The sequence below is a fragment of the Malus domestica genome, chromosome 10 (assembly GCF_042453785.1).
Source record: "Malus domestica chromosome 10, GDT2T_hap1".
Classification (NCBI taxonomy): domain Eukaryota; kingdom Viridiplantae; phylum Streptophyta; class Magnoliopsida; order Rosales; family Rosaceae; genus Malus; species Malus domestica.
Genome location: NC_091670.1, coordinates 25,585,164 through 25,604,358, shown reverse-complemented (window position 1 = coordinate 25,604,358; position 19,195 = coordinate 25,585,164). Strand labels below are relative to the sequence as shown.

The following is a 19,195-nucleotide window of genomic DNA, read 5'->3' as shown; positions in this document are numbered from 1 at the left end:
CGGCCCTGGAGGAAATCACAAGTCCGATTCAAGGTCAAGCATCCACCATATTTGAATCAAATCCAGTTCAAGAATAAGCTGTGGAAAATCAACAATTGGAGGAATCCAGAAAATCCTCCAACCCAGTTCAAGATCAAAGCTATGGAAAGTCAACAAGCGCAACAAAATATGTGCCGATTCATCCACTACCAAAGCCAAATATCATCTAACACATGAAGCTCCTTGTGGTCCAATTTCAACCTTCAAGATCAAGCCTCGATGGCCCTTGAAGAAATTTCAAACAAAGTTCAAGATCAAGCCTCAACGGCCCTTGAAGAAATCTCAAGCCCAATTCAAGATCAAGCATCAACGGCCATTGAAGAAATCTCCAGCCCAATTCAAGATCAAGCCTCGATGGCCCTTGGATCGACATCTACATTAAGGGACTTCAAAACGCATCTCCTACACGCGACAAGCACATGTATATGACGTACCTTGAAGTGGGGGCATTTGTAGACATCGAAATTTCGGTAAATAAATGTTGACCGATAAATCAAAGTTTCAACGCTCATGTATTACATAAATTTTACACGTAGCGTGTGTCTAAACAAAAAATCGAAATAAGTTGGAAAAGTCATCAAATAGGACACATGTCAAAACTTGGCAGAAACGACTTATTTCATCTGGAATATTATATTCAAAATTAGGCCTTGGAAAATTCTATAAATAGAAGGCTAATTCATTCATTTGGGGGACCAATTCATATTACACCTTGAAGCTCTGAAGCTCTGAAACTCCGAAGCTCTCAAGCATCCAGGTTCCCGAATAATCAAGAAAGCCTTCTTCTTTCTTCGTTCATCGTTCTTCCAAGATCAAGCCCCGACGGCCCTTGAAGAAAGTGTTCTTCGTTCTTCGTTCATCGTTCTTCCAAGATCAAGCCCCAACGGCCCTTTGGATCAACAACGTCGACAAATCCACACATCCAACCGTTCTTCAAGATCAAGCCCAAAAGCCCTTGAAGATCCGTTCATCACTGTTCTTCAAGATCAAGCCCAAAAGCCCTTGAAGATCCGTTCATCACCGTTATTCAAGATCAAGCCTCAACGGCCCTTGAAGAAACACTCATCCTCAAGATCAATCCCCAACGGCTCTTTGAAGATTCGCTCAAATCCACCTTCAAAGATCAAGCCCACGGCCCTTGAAGAAACTTCCAACAGTTCATCCAAAATCAAGCCTCGACGGCCCTTGGATCAACGAAACATCCACAAATCAACACCTTACGGAGATCGAATCAGAGGATCAAATTAGAGAGAGATTGTAACCCAAAATCATCAAATACAAATATTATTTTGTGCACGTTGTTCTTGTCTCTTTCGTTTCAGGAATTTTCCGTGTTCACAATAGGATTTGCTGCAATATATAAAGTTGATTGATATCACAGAACAATGATGTAGGGGCTATCTGTGGGACCTTAAATCCTCTAATATATAACGTAACCATGTCAGCTCCAAGCATGTGTTGGCCATAGCTCGATATTCGGCTTCTGCAGAGGATCTAGAAACAGTGTTTTGTTTTTTTGACTTCCATGAAATGAGAGAATTCCCAAGAAAAATGCAATAGCCTGTAACCGACCTTCTTGTAGCATGAAATGAGAGAATTCCCAAGAAATTTAAGTTTTGTTTCTATTTCAATTCAGTACTAGCCAACAACAAAACCTCAAACTTGTTTGAAATTTTCGGAAAAGCTCCATCTGTTAATATATCTTTAAAAAACATTGGGCAGTAGATCTTCCACTCCTCCGTCCATTCAAGTGGAACCTGGTATGCTAGCTATGTTTCTTCCTGGACTTAGGCTGCCGATAGAGCACCAGTGGCCTCTCACTCCGCAGCTTTGACATCTGGAGACATTTCCACCGTCTTCTCTATTTCTTCTGCAGCAGACTTGTGATTACTACTCGCGGTGGCCCTACGGACGATAGTCTCAGGTAATGCTTCCCAACATTTCACTTATATCCCCAGCTTCTGTCAGCTCCGGTTCCACTGCCACAAGAATACGATACCCGATTGATTTATTTTCTCCACTGTTTCCAATTAAGGCCATGGCATCATTTTACTGACTCAGTTCTTAGGTCATTTACTATTTCCAGACTAGCGAACGGTAACATTGCCACAAGTAACATGTGCATGAACAAAATTGACCGCTTCATGGTTGGCCTAATATTATTAAGAACATTACCACAAGTAACAATCCAACTGTTGATCATAGGTATACCCTATTCGGCATCAGATAAATCTCTCGGGGCTGATAATTCACTTTGGGTTATCCGAAATTCAATCATCTTTTCTGCAATATCCTCATGCAGACATGTAGTACAGCTCTTCCCCCAAAAGTAAATGAGCCAAGCTGTACGTATCATTTCAGCAACGAAAAAAAATATTTGTCAGCTGACATAAGATATGTCTTCCATCCTTTTTCTTAACACAAAAAATAGAGACATCATAACAAAAGGGGAAAGGATATGAAGGCTTTGTATATTCAAGACGAAAGGCTTTTCTGCTCAAAAAAAAAAAAAAAAAAAAAAAGGAAAGGCTACTGACCACTTTTAGACGATAATTAGTATCCTCCTCTTCTGTAAGTTCTGCAGGAAATAGTAAATCGTTCTAGGTTTACGTTCGCTCAGTTACGCAAAACAATATCTTCAACCTTAATACAGTACTAGTGAAAAAGTTGGATGAACAAAACGGGATACGATTCAAAATTACAAATTGGGAACAAACCTCTAGAGAAGCCAAATCCATCAAACCAATTTCAACTGAAACTTTACTCTCAATGCATCCGTCCCTGATGCGGGTGGGTAATTCCCGAAGTAGCCTACCTTTCTCTAGATCGACACAACAAAATCAAGCTTTATGATTGCGAGAAATGAAAATTAAAATCAGATATAGAGATAGACACACTACTTTCATTGGTATAACTGTAAACTAAACTAGCTAACCAATATCGCAAGGATCCTCTTCACCTGCTTTGTCTTCTTTCTCTATGCTACGGTTCATTGTGTTTTCTTCCTTTTCTTTTCTATGATCCTCCTTAGCCCTTTTCCTCAACAGAAAAGAAAATACCTGTCCCAAATTGAGGAGGTAAGGAAGACCACTGAGCAAGCATCGATGCTGCCATATGTGGAAATAAGCCTAAACAACACAAAAAGGATAAAGCTAAGTGTGAAAATCAATGCATTGAATAACTCTGATGTTTTTATAAATTCACATAAAATAAAAACAATGAAAAATGGCGTTCAGCCATTCGTTACTTCTACACACTGTTTATTTTTAGGGGTGTGATATCCACAGATCATTTTTTACTTCTTCCACACCTTTTTTATTTTCAGTCATCGGATCAAATGAATTGAAGAAGATTAACGGACAAAAATTAACAAGGGGTGTGTGGATAGCACACCCCTATTTTTATCGTTCAGTTCTCCTCTCGTAATCTCATTTGTTTAATTCCAATATAAAAACAAAAATATACAAAAAAAGAAAAAAGAACGTACAAAAATCATTTTTGGAAGAAATACATACTTATTCTTCTATACTCATGAACATCAAATGGTCTCGGCCCCAGTCTAACTTTCTGAAAATCAACATTGACGGGGCCTCTGATGCTTTTATAAATTCACATAAAAGAAAAAAAATGAAAAATGGCGTTCAGCCATTTGTTACTTCTACACACAGTTTATTTTTATCTTTCAGTTCTACTCTTTGTAATCTCATTTGTTTTATCTTAATATAACTATAAAAAAAAAGTACGAAAATCACTTTTAAAAGAAATACATACTCATTCTTCTATACTCATAAACATCAAACGGTCTCGGCCCCAGGATATTAAATGGTCTCGGCCCCAGTCTAACTTTCTGAAAATCAAATCTTGACGGGGCTTGGCCAACAGGATATTCCGAATCTTCTTGGTGAGGATTCTGAGAATCTGTTCGTCATATATCGTGTGGTCAGTTTTGATCAAGTATTATTTATATTTATTTTTAAATAAAAATATTTAAAATGATTTATGACCATACGATGTACGATGAATGGACACGATTTACGAATCTCCAAAATCTTCCCAAAGAGAATCCGATGAGGATCCGAACTCGAGGCTTGCAACGAATCTATTAAGCTTTGTTTGTGTGTGGGTTGGCATGATTATTCGCAATTTTGTTTCTACGGCAGCAAGAAAGGTACACCATATTTCTTCTCCGTTACATGTGGAGGCAATGGCTGCTCACGAGGCTTTGCTTCTGGCGTCACAAAGGGGTATTCAAAATTTTATTTTTTAGAGTGATTCGCTCCAAATTGTGACAGCTCTCCAGCATTCTTCTAATGATTGGTCTGAGATTGGGCTGATCATTTAGGGACGGGTCGTTACAATAATGTACTCTCTTCTCCTAATACTATTGTTAATCATGTGGTAAACTATTATCGGTCTTTATATAATTCTTCGTTCACACCAAATGGAATTGAGGATGTTTGTGGTGTAATTCCACCTATGGTTAGTGAAAAGGAAAAACTTTCTCTTTCTTGTTTACCTTCAGCTGATGAAATTAGAAATGTTGTTTTTTCTATGGATCCCTCGAGTGCTCCGGGACCTGACGGCTTTCCCAGTTCATTTTATCAATCATGTTAGGATATTATTGGTGTGGATGTTATCTCTTTTGTACAAGATTTTTTTAAGCGTAGATGGCTTTATCCGAATGCTAATTGCAACTTTGTGGTGCTTATCCCTAAAGTAGAAGGAGCAGCCATTATTGCTTAGTATTGGCCCATTGCTCTTGCTAACTTTTTGTTCAAAATTATTCCTAACATTCTTGCTAATCAGCTTGGCCCTATTGCAACTCGCATTATTTCTCCTTAAGAAACGACATTTTTGAAAGGTAGACGTATTTCTGATTGCATTGGCCTGGTTCCAAAAGGTTTCAATTTTATGGATAAAAAGGCTTTTGGTGGTAACGGGGGCATAAAAGTCGACATCGCTAAAGCTTTTGATACTTTGAATTGGAAGTTTCTTCTTCTCATGCTTTCTAGCTTTGGGTTTTCTCGTATTTTTGTGGATTAGGTGCATGCTTTATTATAATCAGCTCGTCTTTCAATTTTGGTAAATGGCACGCCACATGGGTTTTTCTCTTGCTCACAAGGTGTCCATCAAGGAGACCCTCTTTCTCCACTTCTTTTCTATCTAGCGAAGGAAGCTCTAAGCGGAGGTTTATCTTTGCTTTTCTCTACTGGAAAGATTACTGCTATTTCAGCTTCACGAGGTTGTTGACCTCCAATTCATGTGTTATATGCTAATGATCTTATTATTTTTTGTTGCGGGAATGTTCGATCTCTTCGTGTGCATCTAGACAACTTGTTAATGCAACTAAGAGTACTTTTTATCTCAGTTCCACCTCTTCCCATCGTAAAGTGCATATCTCGAGACATCTTAACTTTCATATAGGTGTTATTCCTTTCACTTATCTTGGGGTTCCCATTCGCAGTAAGCCAAGACGAATTCACTTTCAAGCTTTGGTAAATAAGGCTAAAGCTCGTGTCTCAAGTTGGAAACGTAAACTTCTCTCAATGGTTGGACGGCTCCAATTGGTGCAATTTGTTTATCAAAACTTGTTTCTTCATAGCTTCTCAATTTATCAATGGCCAGCTTGCCTTTTAAAGCGTCTTTCTGCTTATGCATGAAATTTTATTTGGTCAGGGGACTTGGCTTCCCGAAAGTTAGTAATTGTTGATTGGAGTATGGTGTGTGGACCTAAGCATGAAGGTGGTCTTAGTCTTCTTGATTTTGCTGCTTTCGCGCGAGTTCTTAACGACTTTGCTTAGTTTTGGCTGGGATGTTTTACAATCTTTTTCTTTGTGGGGTTCTTTCGCTCGTCAGCGTTTTACTCTTGCGCCCTACAAAAATCAAGATTTCTATTTATAGTCTTATGTGTGGCATTGTTTGAAGCGGGCTTTGCCTATTCTGAATAATAATAGTCGTTGGATTATTGGTGATGGAAGATCAGTATCTTTTTTGTTCGACAAATGGTTGGGAAATCCAATTATTAACCCTTCATTATCTTCGGTCATTTTACCTGCAATTCTTCCTCGGGTTTCAAATGCTATTGAAGCTCAAAGATGTTCTTTGCTAGATTATTTTGTAGATTTGTTCCCTTATGTAGTACTGTTTGGGCCCAAAATAACAGTTTGGGCCGAGGGAGGAATCACTTTCGGCCCGGGAAGACGTACGGCGAGAGGGTCATGGGGCGTTCAGCTCATGGGCTTCTAGGCCTAGGTCGGTTAAATCAGAGTGCAAGTCGAGTCCTAATACAATAGGGACCCTCGACGAGATCAGTAAAACTAGAAGGCGAATCCGGCTCAGTTAAGGACTAGATTCGTAGTCCTAGCAGAGATAGGACTGATCGAGGTAATGTTAATCCGGAGAGGGAAACCTAGTTCGAATAGGATTGGAACTCGGGCTCGGTGTTCTGCTACTATAAATACAAGACATTCAGCAATGGAAAAGCCTCCCTGCAAATCAACACAAAAATTGCCCTGCGCAAACTCTCACAACTTGAGATCTTTTTCTTTTCCTTTTTCGCTGACACATCTTCCGTTGGCATCAACAGCACTGTGGAAGCAACCGGTGATATCTTAAGTCGGCATAGATAGCTCTGTCACCGTAGAGTCGGTCGGTCTCGCAGTATCTTCCGTTGGCATCAACAGCATTGCGGCGAGAACGGTCGATTGCCTATCCAAGTCTCGGTCGAGAAGGGTTTTCGAATCCTTGTTGGTCGAGGTCATCTCATTAGCCTTCTCGGCGAGGTGAGGTGTTACAGTTATTACATTCGGCACATTGTAAGCCGAATTCGGTTCGTGAACTTTGTAAGAAATAGCAGCCTTGTCTTCAGGCTCGAGAACCCAAGAGGCCGAGACGCGTTCCTTTCTCGGCCGCAATCGCAAGACGCAGAAGTCAGTAGCGCGACCCAACGCAGCATCATCAAATTTACTCCTCGGCCGAGCCTCAGCCGACGAGTTGTCACGCCCCGCAATCACCGAAGGACGTAGTTAGCTTAGAATATATTCGGCCTGCGCGCCACGTAGGCTTTGTAATTTCTAGGGTCAACAAGTACAAATTCGTCATTTACCTTTGCCTTAAATGTAAAGAATGACAAACTGATATGGGAGCCTTTGTCGATTGGGAAATTTTCCTTTTCTTCTGGTTATCATCTTATTCGGAAAAAACATAGCAATTGTGCTTGTGCCAAGGTTATTTGGTGACATTTTATTCTGCCTTGACTGTCTATTTTGGCTTGACGGCTTTTTCATGACAAACTTCCTACCGAAGGTGCACTTCAACAACGTGGTATTTATCTGGTATCCAATTGTTGTTTATGTCATAGTTATGAGGAATCAACTTTTCATCTTTTCTTCGGGTGCCAAATATCTAGGCAGCTTTAGAGGTGGTTAGCATGTCAATTTGGTATCTCTTTGTCATTTTCAGATTCCTTGGTTGTTTTTTGGGATGCCTACGTATGTAAGCCCTTTTCCCATCAGTTGCACAATCTCTGGATGCAAGTCTTTCTACTATTTCAGCTATTTGGAAAGCTTCAAAGAAGTTTATTTTTTAGGGTCACCCAATCTATTTCCATCGTCTTTACTTGTCTATCAATTATGGGATTGTTCATTGTGGGAAGTTTATTCTTGGTTATTCTCAGGGTTTTGAAGCTTGTATCATTTTCTTCTCTGGCGATCCAACTTATCCCTCGCAGGGCGCCAACTATTCTTCCTATGCTTTGGTCTTCTCCTTGGTTTCTTGGGATTAAACTTAATACATATGGTTTGTCTAAAGGAAATCATGGTCTTGATGCTTATGGATGAGTTTTTTGGGATTGATATGGTCGGTTTCTTGGTGGTTTCTGCCAAGGGATTGGTCCTCGCAACTCTATTTTTGCATAATTATTATTAGTCATTATTGTTGTAGAGTTTGCATATCAATGGGGTTGACATTGTCTTTTGCTAGAAAGTGGCTCTTCTAGTGTTATTTCTGCCTTCCAATTGACTGATTTTGATCCTCATTGGCCTCTTCGTACACAATGGTCTATTTGTTTGGATTGTATTCGGAAGATGATTTTCTACGCCTCTCACATATATTGCGAAGGAAATGTAGTTGCGAACAATTTTGCTAATATGAGCTTGCCTTCTCCAACTTTGATATAGCATGATTCCCCTCTGAATGGCAGTTCATGCTACTTTGTTTGCAGACTATGTTGGCTTTCCTACCTTTGGCTTCTCAAATTAATATACATCTTGGCATACAAGTTTGTCTCACTTTCTTGTTTTTTTTTTTCTTAACCTTGTGATGTTGCTTGTTCTGTTTTGCAGGTTTAGACCATTAGGTTCGGCTTTAAGAGGGGTTAGGTTTCATGCCCCCCCCCCCCTCTTTTCCTTGTATCTTTTGTGTTTTTGTTTCTAGAAGGGTAAGGTTTATGTCCCCCCCTTCTTTTCATGTATTTTTTAATCCTTTTTTCTTGTATTATGAGGGGTTAAGTTTATGCCTCGCCTGACTAGGTGTACCCTTTTTTTTTCGACATCAATAAAATTACCCTCATACCATTGATTTTTTTAAAAGCTCTTTGGAACCGGCAAACATCCACACCATACAAGTGTAGTTCTAGCTCATATGCATATGCAATCTCTAAATAGTTGTGCTTATATGTAAGACAAGATTATCACTCCACACAAACAAACACAATTATATCTATGGAATAATGGTAGCTCAGCATCAAACTATAAATAATCAATGATAAATTACGTTTAGAGATTCAAGAACACAAATATGAAAATTGCATCAAGTTCACATTGAAATTGAGAAGCTAAATCAAGTGTTTAATCCTAACCTTAGGATGAAAGGTTTAGCTAGACATGAAAATAAAATACAAAGGAAAATTGTTCAACAACATAAGCAAAACACTATGTAATACAAGCATAGGCGTGAGATGATGATGTATAGGACACGGCAAAAAGTGATGTTGTGAAGATGGAGATATGCTTGAAACTTGATGAAGAACTAATGTCTTGAACATGAATGAAATAAAGGGCAGCCTTTTGCAAGATTATGGAATCACAGCAGTCCCCCTTTCTCCTGCAAGTCACGCAGCTTTCCCCACCTCTGGAATTGCAGCAGCCTCTCTCTTTTTGTTACAAAGCAGCCACCCGAAAATTAAGGTTATATCCCTCTCTCTCTTTCTTGCTTTATTTGGACGCCAAAACACTTAAGTAAACCCAGTTAAAATAAGTAAAGATCTTTTGAGCCCACATGATTAGCATCGACTCGTAACTCGAAAGCATTGCCGTGGTACAAGTAAGTCATATCTTATACCTTAGTATCAGCACAAATCGGCGTAAAATTTCTGACTGAGCAGCAGTCACTAAAAATTCTATAATTCTTCTTCAGACCTCAGAATCACAAACCGTAATATTCTACGAAAACTAGACACTCAGAGCTTTCCATCCATATATGGTGCACTACATGGTTTGTTCTGAGTTGTTCTCCACAAATGATTGTAGTTGACGTACCTGCACACCCATATTCCAACACTTGACCAAACTTGCATTCCATTTCTTAAAAAATTCTTCCTTTATCTCCTTTTGTACCAATTGACCTACAAAATACCAAATATCGTAAATGAGTCAAAAACAAAAGAAATCAAGCAATAAAGACTTATCAGTGGCCAATGAAATGCCTCTGTGAATTTTTCTGACCCCCGAAAGGTTAAACTGCTATGACGAAATCATCAGCTGGTCCCCAATGCACATACTTCTCCCAATGTAAAAACAAAAATATACAAAAAAATGAAAGAAAAAAAAGAGTATAAAAATCACTTTTAGAAGAAATCCATACTCATTCTTCTATACTCATGAACTTGTCCACACAAATGAATTTTCTTTCCACGACTCCATCTCCATGCCTGACCACATTTCCCACCAACCCAATAAATAGTGCCAAAATAATGTGAATAAAATTACTTTCCTCCCTCCAACTTCCAACCGATTGCAAAGACTCCTCCGAAAAGCGTCAAGTCGTTTTCATCATTCAAACGCTTACCCATGAATAATAAAGACGCATGTTAATAATTCAATCTTTATAGTTTACAAAATATAATTTAATAGTCTCCCAGATATTAGCCCTTGCACACTCCTTGTCGTTCCCACAATCCCGGAAAATCTGAAAGTTCCCAGCTTTACATGATTCGGAGCTCAAAATTCAATCAACTCAAGTTGAAAACTTCAAGCAATCAAATTCCCAGAATCCCCAAATTCCATGGCCTTGAATTCCTCTCCTCCATATCCCAGTTCACCCGCCGCCATTCCCGTCGTCGCCACCCTCTCTTCCCCTTTCGAAAACCCGCCTCCGTCCCAAGATGGGCCCAACGGTTCGACCCGGAAGCCCATTAGCCTCTGGCCGGGAATGTACCAGTCGCCTGTGACGAATGCGCTGTGGGAGGCGAGGTCTAAAATTTTCGAGAGGTTTTTTCTGGACCCGCCGAAAGATGCCCCTCCGCAGAGCGAGTTGCTGAACAAAACGGTGAAATCTTAAGTCGGCATAGATAGCTCTGTCACCGTAGAGTCGGTCGGTCTCGCAGTATCTTCCGTTGGCATCAACAGCACTGCGGCGAGAACGGTCGATTGCCTATCCAAGTCTCGGTCGAGAAGGGTTTTCAAATCCTTGTTGGTCGAGGTCATCTCATTAGCCTTCTCGGCGAGGTGAGGTGTTACAGTTATTACATTCGGCACATTGTAAGCCGAATTCGGTTCGTGAACTTTGTAAGAAATAGCAGCCTTGTCTTCAGGCTCGAGAACCCAAGAGGCCGAGACGCGTTCCTTTCTCGGCCGCAATCGCAAGACGCAGAAGTCAGTAGCGCGACCCAACGCAGCATCATCAAATTTACTCATCGGCCGAGCCTCGGCCGACGAGTTGGCACGCCCCGCAATCACCGAAGGACGTAGTTAGCTTAGAATATATTCGGCCTGCGCGCCACGTAGGCTTTGTAATTTCTAGGGTCAACATTTTGGCACGCCCAGTGGGACCCAGTGCTAAACTACGAAGTTCATGCCAATTGAAACACGATCGGTAAAAAAGAAAACAGCTATGGGAAAGTCGACAGCCGATTTACCGAGTCAGAGCATAGGACAGAGTGTGCCACAGGCGCAGAATCCCCTTAGCGTTGGTACACCTGAGTCCACGAGCGCGACTCGCCGAGAGAGAGAACTTAATCTCGGCGGTCAACTCCGTGGTTTAGATATCCCTAACAGAAACACGTGCGTTCTCAATGAATGGATAATAGAGGAATGTGACGAGGATGGTGGTGAAGGATCAGACCCACCAACGAGGTCGTTTCTCCGAAAGCGACTGGACGAGCAGTCTCGGTCAGTCGAGCAGACGTTCAGTCGAGGCATTGACAAGCTGCATGACGCGATACTTAGTGCCAATGATCGGCAAACCAAGCTGCTCGAAATGCTGGTTAGCCAAGTTGGTGGCAGCAGGCCTTTCGATCTTCGCCAACCTTGTTTACCAAAAAACAACCTGGCACCGATTGTACCGGCCGGGCCTATTCCTGCCCTGCTCAAACCAATTAACTTGGAGAAAGGAGGAGGGTCGAATAGTAGGTCAGACGGGACCGACCAGAGGGTCGAAGCAACACCTGTTGATATGACCGAAGTTCAGCGGATGATTGACTCGGCCATGAAGAAAGGGCCGAAGTTTCCTAAGTTTATTCATCCGTACCCAGCTTACGTGGAATCGTTTGGGTACCCGAAGGGTTTCAAGATCCCAGATTTTAGTCTTTTTACCGGTGAATCGTCTTTATCTTCGTTGGAGCACGTGGCTCGTTTCACTGCACAATGCGGAGATGTCAATAGTGACTTTCATAAGTTACGGCTATTCAACTTCTCATTGACCGGCTCGACATTTGCTTGGTACATTAATCTACCCCCCAATTCCGTCCAGAACTGGGAAGAGTTGGTCGAGAAGTTCCATGAGCAGTTTTATCGACCAGGGATGGAGATGTCAGTTTCTTCATTAGCAAGGATGGCTCAGGCATCTGATGAATCACCAATGGACTATCTCACTAGGTTCAAATCGGCCCGGAATTGGTGCCGAGTGCCCTTACCCGAAGTCGAATTCGTCAGGCTTGCTTTGAACGGCCTCGACGTCGAATATAAAAAGAAATTCCTGGGGGCAAACTTTCGGGACATGTATGAATTAGCCCAGCATGTTGAACAGTACGACTACTTGCTCCGTGAGGAGAAGGTTTCGAAAACGCCATCTCGGGGGACGTTGTACAAAAATCCTACTGTCAGCTATGCGTCAACCGAGGATGAATGCGTCAGTGTGGATGCGGCCGAGATAGTGATAGATAAGCCATACGTTTGTAAGGCATTAACTCAGGTTGATCTAGAGAAGTCAAAAGTCGCTCGGCCGCTGAAGGAGTGTTGAAACCATCAAAGGTCTATACTTTTGATATTACCAAGGCTGATGCGATCTTCGACCAACTGTTATCCGCAAGAATTATCAAGCTTCGGCCCGGTCACAACATTCCTAAGGCCGAAGAGCTTAAAGGGAAGGTGTATTGCAAATACCACAATTCAAGCAAACATACGACAAACAATTGTGTCGTGTTTCGCGACAACGTTCAAAACTGGATTGATAATGGCAAACTGAAATTCCCCGAAAAAAAGATGAGTGTGGATACTGATCCATTCCCCACAGCAACAGTAAACATGGTCGACGCGTACCTACCCAAGGACAAAGGGAAAGGCAAGGCTAAAGTGGTTGAGACACAACGCCCGCGAAATCAGAATGTTCGGCCACGGTTCATGGCCGATTTTCGTTCAAATAAACCACCTACGGCTTTAACGGGACCCGCTATTGTCAAATCTATGATGGATTATAGTACTGATGAAGATAGTGGAACGGCGGTTTTGTGCAGGAAATGTAGGGCGAAGGTCGACAGTGAATCAGAGGAGAAGCCTTCTTCGGAGCCTGTGGCCGCAACTCGGCAAAAGGTAGCCAATGAAGGCCACCATCACGGGGTTTTTGAGAGGCTCGGTCCTAAAGTACGGATGGAAGATACACCCCCGGTGAGGCGGCGCCTTGATTTTGATGCTTCATTTTATGACGATGATTACTATAAGCGTAATTCTAGCAGTTCAGGATCATCACGGAGTCAAAAGACCTTCAAGCCTCCCGAGCCTAGAGATCAACGTTGGTATACATACCATTCTTCGAAGGGCGTTTACACTGCGTTGTCCAAATCTCAGAAACGCCGGCATCAACGGATAGATTGCATGGCTCGCCGACAAACAGCCCAAGAAACTTCGACCCCTAAGTGGCGACCGAAGGATACAGTTGCCACTAATGAAAAGCGACCACCTCCACCAATTATGACAGAGTTGGCTCAGGGGAAACGGCTGGTCGATCAAGACGTCGAGACCATGTTTGAAGAAGCTGATAAGCGGATCAAACTTCTCATTCGACCAGGGGAAATGAAGGCACGTGTTGAACATTTCAGGCAAAAGGCCGAAAGCAAATTATCCCCGCTAGCTATACAAGAGCCTTTGGTCAAAATTCGACGGAATTTGCACCCCCCGTTCATTGGGGAGTCTTTGGAGTATATGCGAGAATTTCATAAGGAACATTCGGCTAACGATTTGTATGGTTTGCCGAAGGCATGTCAGGACACCATTGATCTTGTCTTGACTTGTCCGGATGCTGAGCGGATCATCCAGAAGACCTCAGATCCAGGATTGAAAGCAAGGTTCCAGCACATACGAGAAGCTCGTGTCTTTGGATTTGAAGTTGACCCGTATACCGATATCGATGTCGCTGACCTTCCTTTCTCGCTAGAGGACCTTCAGTATTTACGGTATCACTTTGAAGTATTTTCGGCGGTTTCTCTCTTCGGCCTTACGACCGATGAAATCGCCCGTATTGCCCGTCTGGATGCTTATCTCGACACTAGGGATGCTCGGCTACACTACCAGGAGCAGGTTCAGGTCTTGACCCCAAGCTCATTGTCAATCTCGACCTTACCTGAGGCGGTCACGCAGAGCCAACAAGTGGCCGAAGCAGCTCCGCCGAGTGACATTATTGAAGGGACGGAAGAATCTCGTTGTCCGACTCTGACGACAACTGAGTCCGTAGTCGATAACCAACCGAACGAGGAGGGTCTCGACCAAATGGGCCCGTCAGTCCTGGATAATATGGAAATTAGTATGGTCCATGTATTACCTGCCGATTTTCAATCAAGCACGGCTCAACCAAATTTCCTCGATGGAGATGTGGTTGTCGAGGAACCTGGCCATGTTGATTTTATATCGATTGCTGAAGGCGAGTCAACAGCAAAAGATGATAGTCTAAAGGCCGCTTTGGCCGAATTGTTCCCTCGTTTATCATCGGCCAAGCTTCACCATTTAAAGCCATTGTATGTGACGGCACACATCGAGGGATATCCAGTTTCTAAAGTTTTTGTCGATTGTGGAGCTACTGTCAATATCATGCCCCTGAAAATCATGAAGGCCTTACGCCGTTCAAATGACGAGCTTATTCCGTCAGGGATCACAATGAGTAGTTTCGTCGGCGATAAGTCCCACACCAAAGGTGTGCTTCCGTTAACTGTGAATATTGCCGGTCGCACCCATATGACCGCCTTTTTCGTGGTTGATTCCAAAACCGAGTATAATGCACTGCTCGGCCGAGATTGGATTCATCAAACCAGTTGTATTCCTTCCTCATTGTACCAAGTGCTTATCTTTTGGGACGGCAAATCGATCACTGTTCATCCGGCCGATAGCCAGCCCTTCGAAGCCAACATGATTCAAGCACGGTATTATGACGATCACGTCGGCTATATTACGTTGCAAGGCTTCAATGAAGAGGGACGGCCGACTCGGATTTCCGTTCAGAAAGCTATCGAGGTTGGTGCCGAGACTGTCCAGCAGGATTCGGCAAGACTCGGATTAGCTAACTTTCTCCCCGAAGCCGATGTTTGACACCGATCGGGAAGCACGCAGGGCCGCGGTTTCATTTACTATGGAACGACTGCTGGCCCATTGGTATACGATATCTAAACAACCAAATTCAGGCGTCAACCTCGTCGAATTCCTTGCTGAGGGAGATAATGGGCCTGTATTATCTTTTGATAAAATTCGAGCCGCCCCGGCCGAACTCGAAGATCATCGGCCCCTTGTTAAGAACCCTTTGGAAGAAATTAATGTTGGGACGGCCGATGACCCACGACTTTTGTTTATTAGTGCGTTACTTCCTCAACAAATGAAGGACGAGTTGCGGGCCTTGCTTACGGAATTCAAAGATTGTTTTGCTTGGAGTTATCATGAAATGCCCGGCTTAGATCGTGCTTTAGTCGAGCATGAATTACGTATTAAGCCCGGATTCAAGCCTTTCCGTCAGCCACCTCGTCGATTCTCGACCGAAGTACAACTCAGTGTTAAGGACGAACTAGTTCGGCTTTTGAAAGCCGGGTTCATTCGGACAGCTCGATATGTCGAATGGTTGGCGAATATTGTTCCTGTATTAAAGAAAAGTGGTGCACTGCGCATCTGCACCGATTTTCGCAATCTGAATCTGGCAACGCCCAAAGATGAGTATACAATGCCGATTTCAGATCTGTTAATCGATGCCGCGGCGAATCATGCGATCCTATCTTTTATGGATGGACATGCCGGATACAACCAAATATTTATTGCCGAAGCCGATGTGCACAAAACTGCTTTCCGGTGCCCGGGGGCACTCGGCACTTACGAATGGGTTGTCATGCCATTCGGCCTCAAGAATGCCGGCGCCACGTACCAACGGGCAATGAACACCATCTTCCATGATTTAATTGGCACCATCGTCGAAGTTTATATCGACGATGTTGTCGTCAAATCTAAACGCCGACAGACACATCTGGACGATCTCCGACAGGCTTTCCTCCGTATGCGTCAGCACAACCTCAAGATGAATCCTGCCAAGTGTGCCTTCGGTGTATCGGCCGGGAATTTTCTTGGTTTCCTCGTACATCATCGTGGGATTGAAGTCGATGAGAATAAGGCACGCGCAATCATCACCGCCCCACCCCCAACAACGAAGAAACAATTACAGTCCTTACTCGGCCAGATCAATTTTTTACGCCGATTTATTGCTAATTCGGCAGGTAAAATGAAAGCATTTTCCACACTTTTGAAGCTCAAGGACTCCGATAAGTTCATGTGGAGTGAGGAGCACCAGGCGGCGTTCACGCAGATCAAGGTTTCCCTTACAAACCCACCTGTCCTGGTCCCTCCTCAGCGCGGTAAGCCTCTCAAGCTGTACATTTCGGCGGCCGACGAGTCCATCGGTTGCCTCCTCGCGCAAGACAACGATGCCGGCCGGGAACAGGCTATCTTCTACCTCAGCCGTAATCTGAGTCCTCCGGAGATCAATTATTCCGCCGTTGAGAAGCTCTGTCTCGCCGTGTTCTTCGCTGCATCCAAGCTTCGGCATTACATGCTCCCGTCGGTCACCCAAGTCATTGCCCAGACCGACGTTATCTGGTACATGCTTACCCGGCCAATTGTGAAGGGCCGAATTGGGAAATGGACGATGGCGTTGTCCGAGTTTAGTTTGCAATACGTGCCGCAAAAAGCTGTGAAAGGACAGGCGTTGGCCGATTTCCTTGCCCAGCACCCTTCGCCTTACGATTTCGGGGGTGCTGATGTCGAGATTGGCATGGTGGTGACCCACGACAACTATTGGACGATGTATTTCGATGGTTCCAGTACTTCGTCCTCGGCCGGCGCAGGCATCGTCATTCAGTCTCCTCACAACGATCGTTGGTATTTTTCGCTCAAATTGGATTTCGACTGCACCAATAATCAGGCCGAATACGAGGCTCTGGTCATTGGTCTAGGCCTCCTTCTTGACCTACATGCCACTCGTGTCCTCGTCCTCGGGGATTCTGAACTAGTGATTAACCAAATTAATGGGTCTTTTCGCTGCATGAGTTGTACTCTGGCGCCTTACCACATGGTCGCCAGCTATTTGGCCGAGTCCTTTGACGGTATTACATTCGAGCATGTTTCTCGGGTTCATAATACCGACGCAGACGAGTTGGCTCAAATCGCCTCCGGTGCACAACTCCTGGGGGGCAAGCTAGGCCGGGAGATACCAATATTACAACAATTATACCCGGCCTTGGTTGATCAGCAAATCCTCCGTCGAGACAATGTGATACGTACCAGGGTCATGTCCTTGCCTTCGTTGTTAGATCGGCAGGACCAGGACTCTATAGAAATTTGCGCGGCCGAGGCAGTACCAGATGATTGGAGAAAGCCCATTATGCAGTACCTTGACAATCCTAACGGAAAACACAGTCGCAGGACACGGGCTCACGCCACGAACTATGTCACGTACCAGGGCGAGTTGTACCGAAAGGGCGAAGATGGTTTGTTATTGCTATGCCTCGGCCCTCAAGAGAGTGCTCCAGCGATCGCAGAGGTTCATGAAGGGGTATGCGGAGCTCACCAGTCTGGACGAAAAATGCGATGGCTACTCCGACGACACGGTTATTTTTGGCCGAGAATACTGAAAGATTGTATCGAGTTTGCACGAGGATGCGTGCAGTGCCAAATCCATGGGCCTATACAAAGGGTCCCGGCCGAATCGCTACATTCGGTCATTAAGCCATGGCTGTTTAGAGGATGGGCCATGGACGTAATTGGCAAAATCACGCCGACTTCTGGAGCTGCTAAGCATGCATGGATAATAGTCGCAACTGATTACTTTACTAAGTGGGTCGAAGCAAAATCGTATGCCGAGCTAACATCTAAAGAAGTTTGCGATTTCGTGGAGGAACACATTGTGACCCGGTTCGGTGTGCCAGAAACGATCATAACCGACAATGGAACAATCTTCACAGCCGAAAGGTTTAAGGAATACACGGCCAATTTGAAAATTCGGCTGGAACAGTCCACACCGTATTATCCACAGGCGTATGGGCAGGCCGAGGCAAGTAATAAAGTGTTGATTGGCATCCTCGAAAAAACAATAAAAGAAAGGCCTGGCATGTGGCATTTGAAGTTGAACGAGGCATTATGGGCATACCGAACGTCGCCCCGGTCGGCAACTGCAACAACCCCGTACGCATTGACTTATGGACACGATGCGGTGCTACCAGTCGAGTTGAGCATAAATTCGTTGCGATTAATTGAACAAAGTAGTTTGTTTAGCGCCGAATATAATCAGTCCATGAGACAGGAACTAGAAGATTTGGAAGAGGCGCGACTTGACGCTTATAACTTACTGGTGGCACAGAAACAGATTGCCGAGCGAGCCTATAATCAAAAGGTACGACAGAAAACGTTAGGCGAGGGTGAATTGGTGTGGCAAACGGTGTTGCCCGTAAGAATAAAAGATCCTAGGTTCGGCAAGTGGTCGCCGAATTGGGAAGGGCCGTTCATTGTGCATAAGGTATACGGCAAAGGGGCGTATCATCTTAAAGACCGGACTAGAGTAGTTCACAAATTACCAATTAATGGGAAGTTCTTGAAGAAATACTATCCGGTCACATGGGAAATGCGTGAATAAAAAAATTGTTGTAGAAAAAGTCATTCCATTAAAATTGACAGGTATTACAAAAATGAGTAGGTCGAATACATTCAAGGAGACGAGGGAAGAAGAGTGCTGAGCAGAGCTTTCAACTCCAACCACCGCACGTCGGCCATGATGACTTCGGCTTGCCGATTCTTTTTGTCCAGCCTCAGGCGCTCGACCCGTTTTTTGGCCGCCGCATACTCAGTTAGGCGATCCTTCCCGCCTGACTCGAAGTCCCTCGCAAGCTCAGAAGCAATGACCGATCGGCGTTTTGCTAGTTCGGCCATCTGACGGTCGAGCTCCGCTAACGCTTCTCCTTTTGCCCGTAGATCGTCAATCTTCGGACGGAGGGTGTCTTGAACGGCCGTGGCGGCTTGTAGGTCCTGTTCGGCCTTCAGACCAGTCTGGAAGATGCTAAATGTCTCCCGAACGCGCTCCAAGGCAGACGATGCCCGAACAATGGCATCTCCGCTTAGGCGACCGTCGGCTCCAAGGTCGTTCAGACACACGCCGAGCAGATCAAGACCGTTGCGCTCAAGTACTTGCGATGATGAGAGCGACAGGA

The 19,195-nt window shown here is 44.0% G+C and overlaps 1 protein-coding gene and 1 long non-coding RNA gene across 2 annotated transcripts; one reads left to right on the top strand and one right to left on the bottom strand.

Moving 5' to 3' along the window:
• Positions 1-1,642: 1,642 nt before the first annotated feature.
• LOC108169575 (uncharacterized) lies at positions 1,643-3,131 on the bottom strand. Its single transcript, XR_011571741.1, has 4 exons — positions 2,999-3,131; positions 2,757-2,860; positions 2,577-2,617; positions 1,643-2,382 (listed from the first exon to the last, which is right to left on the bottom strand). It is a non-coding gene; the product is annotated as an uncharacterized lncRNA (long non-coding RNA).
• An 8,578-nt stretch (positions 3,132-11,709) lies between these two features.
• On the top strand, positions 11,710-12,495 carry LOC139188636 (uncharacterized). The gene has a single exon (XM_070806269.1). The coding sequence runs from the start codon at positions 11,710-11,712 to the stop codon at positions 12,493-12,495; it is 786 nt and encodes a 261-aa protein (XP_070662370.1).
• The last annotated feature ends 6,700 nt before the right edge of the window (positions 12,496-19,195 follow it).

What these genes read in the sequence shown, in the direction of transcription:
- LOC139188636 (XM_070806269.1), top strand. Translation starts at nt 11,710, where the DNA reads ATGACCGAAGTTCAGCGGATGATTGACTCGGCCATGAAGAAAGGGCCG.